The sequence below is a fragment of the Ascaphus truei genome, chromosome 20 (assembly GCF_040206685.1).
Source record: "Ascaphus truei isolate aAscTru1 chromosome 20, aAscTru1.hap1, whole genome shotgun sequence".
Classification (NCBI taxonomy): Eukaryota; Metazoa; Chordata; class Amphibia; order Anura; family Ascaphidae; genus Ascaphus; species Ascaphus truei.
This window is the reverse complement of record NC_134502.1, coordinates 26,637,295-26,647,957: the sequence shown is the minus strand read 5'-3', so window position 1 is coordinate 26,647,957 and position 10,663 is coordinate 26,637,295. Positions and strand designations below refer to the sequence as shown.

Sequence of the window (10,663 nt, the reverse complement as noted above, 5' to 3'; positions counted from 1 at the left end):
CCTACAGACAGAGCAGATGATAATTATCCTAAAAGCCTAAATAAATTGAACAACGTGACAATTATTATTGTACCAAAAATGTATAATGAATAACCACTGATACTTGATGCAATCCCATGTACAGCTCAGCAACGTGTGTCTTTCATGTATTTGAGATAAAACTGTTGTACATGTCCAACGATAGAAAAGTCCAATATTGATAATACATGTTTGAATGATCCTCAGTAGATGATGAAATAAAGGATCCTTGTAGATGTAAACTACTGCAACTCCCCACAACAGGGTACCAACTCCTCTTAAATACCTCAAGGGAAAAGTATTTGAGTGGAGACGCAGTATCAAATGGATACAACTTTATATTCACCTTTGGTGACCAAAATCAATCATTATTAAACATTTATGCATTGATATTGCACGGACATTAAGTAAAAACACAAATTAAAAATACAATGATAAGAATGATAAAATATCTCAATTCAAATTGGACTGGTGAAAGTGTGCAGTGATAAAAAGATATTGCCTGTGAATGAGGATGTTGCCTTAGTAGCTGCTGGCTGCTAGCTCCTGCACAATCCCTCTGGGGTTAACACCGGACAGTTTCTGCTTCTCAGCTGGATCGGGCGCATGTAGTCTTGGGACTCACTACCTCCGTGAGTTGGCGGGGGCCGTGGGTCTCCTTGGTATGATCACCAAGCACAGGACAAAGAAGTTGAATAAACTGAGTTTATTCTGGCAAGCCAGCGAACACACTAAATACACAGTTATGACATACACTCACCAACTGGGGGAACAATAGCAACTTTTAATCTGCCGCCAGCTGTATCTCCGTCAAACTCTTAGATTCTCTATCAGGATCCCACTAGCACAAAGATCTCCACGAAAAGCTGAACTCCAATTCACAGAACTGCTTACGCTGTGATCGCCGGCGCCTTACATAACCCCCGCGGGCTATCTCTAACGTGGAACAGGAGCCGGCAGCCATCACAGCTCGAACCGGTCGGCAACCGCCAATCCCAGATGAGGGTTCGACGGAGGCTCGCCCAGTTGCGCCAATCAGAGGATGGGGGCGGGCTTAGGTACTCAAGACCGCCCCGTGAGGACGGGACTGCTTGGCGAGCGGGGAATTCAAACTGGCCAAGGGAAACTGCGTTTACGGGGCTCAGACCCAGCAACGGCTTCCCCTAGTCAGCTCTATACCTCCCGCTGGGTAGGCGCCTCAGAGTCTGCGGGATACAATGGGCTCTACTCTGCTGAGAGCCCTATCCCCAGGTCTGATCGTCTGCCTTTCACCGCTCACCATAAGTCCTGGCACCCAGCCGCTCCCAACCATTGTCCCGATCCTATTGTTTCTATGGAACAGCTAAGTGAGTTACCGAGTCTGCTCCCATAGAAATGATAACTCACAGTCACAAAGCACACTTCACATTTACAGTGCTGACACAGTGACATTACTGGCTTCCTACACAGGGGAATACACTTACAGGGAATAAAGTGCTTTACTGTTACATTTACAAACACAGGATACTTTATGTTCCCTGTTCTCCTCCCCCCCTCTCCCACCCTACCCAAAATTAAATACATGTGGCCGAAATCAGCCTTACATAGGCGGCCAGTTTACACGGTTTTGTGGCAGCCAGCCGGGCTTCACCTTTATTATGTGAGACTGGCTGCCCCATGCTACCATCACTTGTGGGGGTACCAGGAGCGGGGGGCTGCGGAAGGACCTACGCCCCGGAAGACGCGTCTGAATCGGGGGAGGGTGGGGGAAGGGGTTTGGGGAGGGGAAGGGGTAGAGGGAGGATAGTCGGAGGTTGGGAGGGGGGGAGGGGTTTGGCGAGGGGAGGGAGGAGGAGAAAAGTCGGGGCGTGGGGTGGTTTCGGAGGACTCCTCTGACGGTTCCTCTATCAAAGCGCAGGGTCGTGGGCGTGGCAGTCGGAAGCTTTGGAAGGACCGAAGACGCTGTTGAAGAGGCTCGGGGACATCAAAGGAGACGGAGCTGAACCTATTTCTCTGGCGCCCTATCGCAGAGCGAGGCTGGTACTGCATGTCCTCCTCATCCAGGCTGGGAGAAGAGAAGAGGCATTGATGAGGGGGGGGGAGGGTGGAGAGATGCCAGAGAGGGTGGGAGGGTAATGCCAGGGGGGGGGGGTGGAGGGGTAGAGAGAGATGCCAGAGGGTGGAGGGGGAAAAGAGATGCCAGGGGGGTGGGTGGTGGGGTAGAGAGATGCCAGTGGGGGGGAAGGGGAAGAGAGATGCAAGATGGGGGGGAGACAGGTGCCAGAGGGTGGGGATGGGGGGGAGTGAAGGAGAGAGATGGGAGGGGTAGAGAGAATCCAGAGGGGGTGGGGGAAAGAGAGATGTGAGAAGGGGGGAGAGAAGCCCCCTGTGATACTCACAACATGTGAAACGTGGAGCCCAGGTAGGAATCACGCCGGGTTACGGTGCCCACTTCGTACGGAGCGCAGGGCTCCGCGACGTTCCAATGACGATCCTTCTCCATGAGCGGGAGGTCCAAGTGCATCTTATCTACAGCCAACATGGCCACCTGGGGGGGGAAGAGAGAGGGGGTGGGGGGGAAGGAGTGTGTGAGGGAAGGTAAGAAGCCATGGGGGGGGAGGAGAGCAAGACGCGAGGCAGTGTGGGGCAGGGAGTGAGATGAGGCTATGAGGGTAAGGGGAGGAAGAAACAAGGATCAGGTGCTGCTGGGGGGAAGGGATGGGGCGCTGCGGGGGGGGGAGGGAAGAGGCAATGCGCTGCATGTGAGGGGAAACGGGTGAAGTGCTGCACGTGGAAAGGGATGAGGCACTGTGGGGGGGGAAGTGTTTAGGAACTCTGGGGCGGGGGGGTAAGAGATAAGATGCTGCAGGGAGGAGTGATGAGGCACACCGGGGGCGGGAAGGTGCTCAGTGGGAATTAGGGATGAGGTGCTGCGGGGGGAAGGGATGAGGCGCTGGGGGGGGTGAAGGGATGAGGAGTTGCTATGGGGGTGGAAGAGATGAGACGCTGTGGTGGGGTGGGGATGAGGTGCTACTGAGGGGGTGGAAGGGATGAGGCGCTGTGGAGGGGTAGGGATGAGGCGGTGTGGTGGGGTAAGGGATGAGGCGCTGCAGGAGGTGTGAAGGAATTAGACGCTGTGGGGTGAGGGAAGGGATGAGGTGCTGCGGGGGGGGGAAAGGGATGAGGCACTGCAGGGGGAGAGATGAGGCTCTGCGGGGGGAGAAGGGATGAGGCACAGCGGGGGTGAAAGGATGAGGCGTTGCAGGGGGATAGGGATGAGGCGCTGCAGAGGGGTAAGGGATGAGGCGCTGCAGGGGGATTTGATAAGGCTGCGGGGAGAGAAAGGATGAGATGCTGTGGGTGGGGGAAGGAATGAGATGCTGCGGGGGGAAGTGTAATGTTGCTGACTGCAGAACAGGATACAGACCCGCAGGGCAGAGGTAGGGAGTAATACACCGACCTTGGCCTGGGATCAGAGGCCTGAGATGCAGGAATAGTCAGGTACGGTTCCGGTGTCGAGGCGGGCGGCAGGCAAAGTGTAGTCAGGTCCGGTTCCGGGGTCGAGGCAGGCGGCAGGCAAAGGGTAGTCAAATCTGGTTCCAAGGTCAAGGCAGGTGGCAGGCAAAGGGTAGTCAAATCTGGTTCCGAGCTCGATGCAGGCAGCAGATGAAGAGTACTCAGGTCCAGTTCCAAGCTTGAGATAGGCGGCAGGTGAAGAGTGGTCAGGTCCAGTTCCGAGGTCAAGGCAGGCGGCAGGTGAAGAGTAGTCAGGTCCAGTTCCGAGGTCTAGATAGGCAGCAGGCAAAACAAAGGCAAGGCAGAGCTCCGATAGTACAAGGAAATAAGTACTTTGCATGAGCAAAGTCCAAGGGCAACTGCCTGCTATTTAAAGCCAGAGAGAGGCTTGCTTGCTGTCAGGGGAGTAAGGGCAGGAAACAAGATGTCCGTGGTAGCTTCTAACAAGATGACATCACTTCCTGTCAGCAGTCATCCAGGATGTTTCAGACAGATCCCTTATAGTATCCCCCTTTTAGTGTTGAACTCCGGGTGGCCAGGTCCTGGTTTTTCTGGCTGACGACGGTGGAACGCCTTGACCAGGGCTGGAGCATGAAGATCCTGAGATTTAACCCAGATCCTCTCCTCAAGGCCGTACACCTTCCAATCAACCAGATATTAAATGGATTCTCTGGAGTTACCCGAGTCAAGTATCTGTCGCACCTCGTATTCAATTTAACCCTCAACATTTACCGTACTAGGAGGGGAAGGATCCTCAGAATAGCGATTCCTCACCACAGGTTTCAGGAGGGACACATGGAAAGAGGTGGGAATTTTTAATGAGGAGGGGAGCTCCAGTTGAAAGGTGACTTCATTGATTTTCCTGGTAATGTTGCATGGACCAATGAACCATGGTCCTAGTTTAGCAGAAGGCTGGTGTAAACGGATGTTTCGCGTTGAGAACCATACCTTATCCCCGACGGAGTATGGGTGTGATGGCCTCCGGTGCTTATTCACTGATCTCTTTTGACTCACAGTAGCCAAGCGAAGGGTTGCCTGAATCCCCTTCCAAAGGTCCTGTAAGTTCTGTGCCCTGGTATCAGCTGCTGGGACACCAACTGGTGGAGAATGAAGGGGAAGGGTACGGGGATGATAACCCCAAGCTGCGAAAAATGGGGAACAGCCCAGGGAGTCATGTTACAGACTGTTGCGGGCAAACTCTGCTAGTGGTAGGAGTTCTGCCCAATTGTTCTGCGGGGGAAAGGGATGAGGCACAGTGGGGGGAGGGATGAGATGCTCTGGGGGGGAAAGGGATGAGGTTGTAGGGGGGAAGGGATGAGGCGCTGTGGGGGGAAGGGATGAGGCGCTGCGGGGGGGAAGGGATGAGGCGCTGCGTGGGAAAGGAATGAGGTGCTGAAGGGGGAGGGATGAGGCTCTGCAGAGGGAAAGGGATGAGATGCTGCAGGGAGGGGAGGAGGTGCTGCAGGGGGGAAGGGATGAGGTGTTAATGGGGGAAAGGATGAGGTGCTGCGGGGGGAAGGCATGAGGCTGTGGGGGGGGAAGGGATGAGGCACTGCGGGGAAGGGATGAGGGGCTGTGGGGGGGTGAAGGGATGAGGCGCTGCTGAGGGGGTGAAAGGGATGAGGCGCTGTGGGGGGTAGGGATAAGGTTCAGGGTGTTGGAATAGTTGAGGTTGTGCTGGGGGGGAAGGGATGAGGCGCTGCGGGGGGAAGGCATGAGGCTGTGGGGGGGCAAGGGATGAGGCACTGCAGGGAAGGGATGAGGGGCTGTGGGGGGGTGAAGGGATGAGGCGCTGCTGAGGGGGTGAAAGGGATGAGGCGCTGTGGGGGGTAGGGATAAGGTTCAGCGTGTTGGAATAGTTGAGGTTGTGCTGGGGGGGAAGGCATGAGGCACTGCGGGGAAGGGATGAGGGGCTGTGGGGGGGTGAAGGGATGAGGCGCTGGGTGAAAGGGAGGAGGCGCTGTGGGGGGTAGGGATAAGGTTCAGCGTGTTGGAATAGTTGAGGTGCTGCTGGGGGGGAAGGAATGAGGTGTTAATGGGGGAAGGGATGAGGCGCTGCGGGGGGAAGGCATGAAGCTGTGGGGGGGGGGAAGGGATGAGGCACTGTGGGGAAGGGATGAGGGGCTGCGGGGGGGTGAAGGGATGAGGCGCTGCTGAGGGGGTGAAAGGGATGAGGCGCTGTGGGGGGTAGGGATAAGGTTCAGCGTGTTGGAATAGTTGAGGTTGTGCTGGGGGGGAAGGGATGAGGCACTGCGGGTGAGGAAGGGATGAGGCACAGTGGGGGGAAGGGATGAGGCTGTGGGGGGTGAAGGGATGAGGCACTGCGGGGAAGGGATGAGGGGCTGTGAGGGGGTGAAGGGATGAGGCGCTGGGTGAAAGGGATGAGGCGCTGTGGGGGGTAGGGATAAGGTTCAGCGTGTTGGAATAGTTGAGGTTGTGCTGGGAGGGAAGGGATGAGGCACTGCGGGTGAGGAAGGGATGAGGCATTGCTGGGGGGAAGGGATGAGGCGCTGCTGGGGGGAAGGGATGAGGCTGCGGGGGGGAAGGGATGAGGCATTGCTGGGGGGAAGGGATGAGGCACTGCGGGTGAGGAAGGGATGAGGCACAGTGGGGGAAAGGGATGAGGCGCTGCGGGGGGAAGGGATGAGGCACTGCGGGGGGGGAAGGGATGAGTCATTGTTGGGGGGAAGGGATGAGGCACTGCGGGGGGGGAAGGGATGAGTCATTGCTGGGGGAAAGGGATGAGGCACTGCGGGGGGGAAGGGATGAGGCACTGCGGGTGAGGAAGGGATGAGGCACAGTGGGTGAGGAAGGGATGAGGCACAGTGGGGGGAAGGGATGAGGCTGCGGGGGGAAGGGATGAGGCACTGCGGGGGGGGGAAGGGATGAGTCATTGCTGGGGGGAAGGGATGATGCACTGCGGGTGAGTAAGGGATGAGGCACTGCGGGTGAGGAAGGGATGAAGCACAGTGGGGGGAAGGGATGAGGCTGCAGGGGGGGAAGGGATGAGGCACAGTGGGGGAAAGGGATGAGGCTGCGGGGGGGAAGGCCTTTTTAAGGACAAGGACCTGTCAAGTGTTACATTAGCCTCATCCCATTGGTAAGGAATTATCTTCCTCCTATCAGAACCTGCCAGGTCACATGGGCAAATCCTACAGCCAGCTCAGGTAACTCTGAGCATGCTCAGTAAGCAGCTTGGTAGCACTGCTAAGTAAAAAGGGGCCACTCATTTCTGGGGACGCAATGTCTGGAGTTTGGTCCCAAGGTGTGAAATAGCCAGGATGAGTAACAGGACCTGCTACTCAAAAACATCCTGATTAAGTGACACTTTATGAAGCTGGGGTCTTTCATCCCAACAGGGGGCTCAAATATGCATAACATTTGTTCCTTAATGCATTACAAAGGCAGGCAGAAACAATAGCATCCTGCCGGTACATATAAAACTGCAACAGAAAGGCACTTTATCAAAAATATATGTTTCCCTTATGACAAAGTTATATTTTTAATATGTGTGTTCTTGGGGGGTTACACTGAGGTTGCACACCAACAATCAGGGTGCTGGCTCACTCCGTTCCTAAATTAGCAGTCTTAAAAGGGGAACAGCATATAATATTAACCCCTTCATCCCCAATACGAAATAGGGGTAACCAGCCGAGCCCACTGCCTTTATTAAAGCGCTGATTACCCCCCATTTTCGCCACAACATCATCTTGTCCGAAGATACCACGGCCATCTTGCCTCCTGGCAAATCCTTCCTTTAATCCCGACAGGAAGTAAGCTTTGCTTTGGACCTCATTGCCAGAAGCTGCCTCTGGTCTTTAAGTAGCAGGCAGTTGCTATCCAACTTTGCTCGTGCAAAGTACTTGTACCTTGTCCCATCTGAGCTCTGCCTTGCCTTTGTTTTGCCTGCCTCGACCCCAGAACCGTACCTAACTACCGCTGCATCCCAGGCCTCTGATCCCAGGCCAAGGTCGGGGTATTACTCCCTACCTCTGCCCTGCGGGTCCGTATCATGTCCTGCAGTCAGCAACGTTACAGTGGGCAGGAGAAGGGATAAGGCAGCGGGCGGCGAAGGGATGAGGTGCTGTGAGGGGGAAGGGATGAAGCCCTGCACGGGTGAAGGGATGTGGCGCTGCGGGGGGCGAAGGGATGAGGAGCTGCGGGGGGCGAAGGGATGAGGAGCTGCGGGGGGAAAGGGATAACTCGCGAAACGGCCTCGGCAGAGGCTGAATTACATTGGCAGTAGCACTGTAGCATTAGAATGAGTTTTTAAGGTTGCGATTTTGAGGACCGTGCTTGAGAACACCACGGATATATATATATATATATACTTAGCTTCAGTAGTTGACAGAGGCTGAATTACATTGGCAGAATCACCCTGAGCTCTTTAAACATTTTGGAGAAATTACTTCAGCTCAGCGCTATCATTGTAACTGATTCTACCTAATGATCTACCCACTACTCTACCGTGGGGGACGATCTCAATGTGAAGGCATACATATCGCTTGCCATTAGACATGCAAGGTTTTGCGATTTATTACTAAAGTTGCGATCTAGAGGACAGTGGTTGAGAACACCACGCACTTAAAGAGAGTCGAATCTCCCCTCGACAATTTTAAAGATCAGACCCCTCCGATATAAACTATTGGGCTGATCCTAAGTAATTACATTGGGCTGTGCACTTTCATGGGTGGTTTTCAAACATCACAACACTCAATGTTTACTCGTGTGTGAACACTGCGTGGGCTCCTATTAATGGTCAGCCTGTATGTTGAACCTCAGCAGCCGCTTTTACAATGGGGCACAGAGTACAAAGTATCGTTATGCCATCAACTATTTGAGTGTTGGAAGCTACCCAGCTTGTGGTTAAACGTTACCACATCACATATGAAGTTGGTGTTCCTTCCAGCTATCCATCTGCTATGACTCACTTCGATTTTTAATATATATGTTTACTTCTTAAGGACCTAACTCGAGCACAGAAGTATTTACGACAACCAACTGCACCTGTTAATTGACTCTGAACACTGACCTTTAGTGGTTAACTAGTAAATTCCACTACTGTGTAACTTTAATTTCAATTGTATCACAAGGATATACCCACTATAAAAAATAGTGGGATATATCATAGAGATATTTGTATCCTATTTAACGATATGCTGTGACAAGTGCATGAATCAATTGTGTGTGTTTGCCGTTCACAATATAATTAGGTACTACCCTTTAATAGGGTGGGGACATACACAAGACATTTGACTTTTGAATAGAAGTCAGCTATGTTATTTATATAATAACTGCAATACACCCCAATAGATCACTACAAGAAAGGGTGTGGTTCGTGTATACCTATCCGGGCAACATTCTGGTGAACATCTGGCCCCTGCCAAAATGCTGTCAATAGAGCTTCATGATTCCAGCCCATCTCCACAGCAAGGGTTCGGAACTCAATGGCATACTGGCCTGCGGTACGGGTTCCTTGTCGGATTCGAAGGAGTGAAGCTGGAGCGGAAGAGACGCGAACGGGGGCGTCAAATACTCTTTTAAATGCCTGGAGAAAGGCAACGGAGTCGTTGATCAGTGGGGATTCTCTTTCCCACAGAGGGGAAGCCCAGGCCAAGGCCTCCTCTGTAAGTAGGGAAATTTCTTAGGCTACCCTGGATCGATGAGTGCTGAACATGGAGGGCTGGAGTTCGAACTGTATCAAGCACTGGTTCAGAAACCCTCTACAAGCAATAGGATCCCCTCCAGAATGCAGAGGCGTCGGGATCTATGGTTCCCTGGGTGACGGGGGTGATTGGGCTGGTGCCGGAGAAGCTTCCGGTAAGGGCAGTGCAGGGGTAGAACCCACCTGGAGTGTGTCCAGCCAGGTAAAAATGTCCTGATGTCGGCTTGAAGTAAGTGCCAGCTGTTGGTTTTGCATGATCTCCGAGTTGTACCTCTTGGAGAGATACGGCTCGCTCTACCTTAGCCATTTTTGGCGGAGCAAAATGTGACGGTGTCCTGTAAGAGTATCCGTAGTCGGAATGAAAGCAGGGGTCAGGGCTGGCGGCAGAGGTGCAAAGTCCAGGGGACAGGCAGGGGTCAGGGCTGGCGGCAGAGGTGCAAAGTCCAGGGGACAGGCAGGGGTCAGGGCTGGCGGCAGAGGTGCAAAGTCGAGCAGGCAAGCGGAGGTCAGGGCAGGCGGAAGGCAGCAAGGTCGGGGTCACGGTCCGGGGTCAGCAAAAGGAATTCAAAACAGGCAAGAGGTTAAGGCGTAACTGCAAAGACCGACAGGAGCTGCAAACACACAGAACTTTGCGCGGCGACTCTCTATGGTAACTGCAGCCTGATAAAGCAGCCTGCCAGTACCCAAAATGGCCACAGAGAGCAGAAAGGGCAGGAGAGACAGAATACATGGACCATAGTGAAAACCCGGCACGGATCAAGCAGAATCCTTACAGAGATTAGCAGAAATGTAAACGGATTACAAGAAAAATCATGGTTGGGGATTAATACTGAACGAAAAATTAATTGAGCTGTCTGACTCTTGAAGAGGTCTGCAACTCATTGCAGCAGGCCTCATGGATGGTATATATTAAGTAGGATAGCAATATATAAATATATATATATTTATATATCAAAGGATTAGTAGCGCCAAAATGACAAGTGATAACTTTGAAATAAAAACAAATTGTATCAAAAATAAAACGGGTAAAGCAGTGAATCATAAAAAATAAAAAGATGATACTAATCCACTCATTTAAAATCAGAGACAGAACATAAAACACAGACAGAGCTCAGTTTTTAGCACATCCACTGAAACTCATACACGGTACAGTGCCTAAATATATATGTATAAATATCAAGTAAAATGGTCTTTTAGTTTAACATTTTTGGCCAAAATTGTTGTAAGCCCCTGAGCCAACTGCACGGCAGACCACAATTCAGGGGTCCCTAACGCTAATATAAATTCTTAATAACCTGTGTAATAAGAGGAAGAATGATTTATAGTAAATCTGTCAATATTAGTTGCAAAGTTCTAAGTCTGATTGAAGCTTTTAATAATCTGTACATTACCAGGAACTGGGAGGGGGTAGTTCTCCCATTCCATCCTTAGCTGAAGGTCTCAGGAAAATCAGAAGCATATTTAGAGGGCTAAAGATTGACATTT

General features: G+C 52.4%; 1 protein-coding gene across 5 annotated transcripts in view; it reads right to left on the bottom strand.

Moving 5' to 3' along the window:
* Positions 1 to 709: 709 nt before the first annotated feature.
* The window catches only part of LOC142470814 (bestrophin-2-like), a 61,793-nt gene continuing 51,839 nt past the window's right edge, over positions 710 to 10,663 (bottom strand). For 4 of the 5 annotated variants that reach the window (XM_075577567.1, XM_075577566.1, XM_075577570.1 and 1 more), the window contains exons 9-10: positions 2,397 to 2,545; positions 710 to 2,062 (exon numbers count right to left, since the gene is read on the bottom strand). In XM_075577567.1, coding sequence (XP_075433682.1) covers positions 1,684 to 2,062; positions 2,397 to 2,545 — 528 coding nt within the window. In that variant the 3' untranslated portion in view covers positions 710 to 1,683. Of the gene's footprint in view, positions 2,063 to 2,396; positions 2,546 to 3,457; positions 4,656 to 10,663 lie in introns of those variants that run through there. The other variant, XR_012789339.1, reaches the window with a different exon arrangement.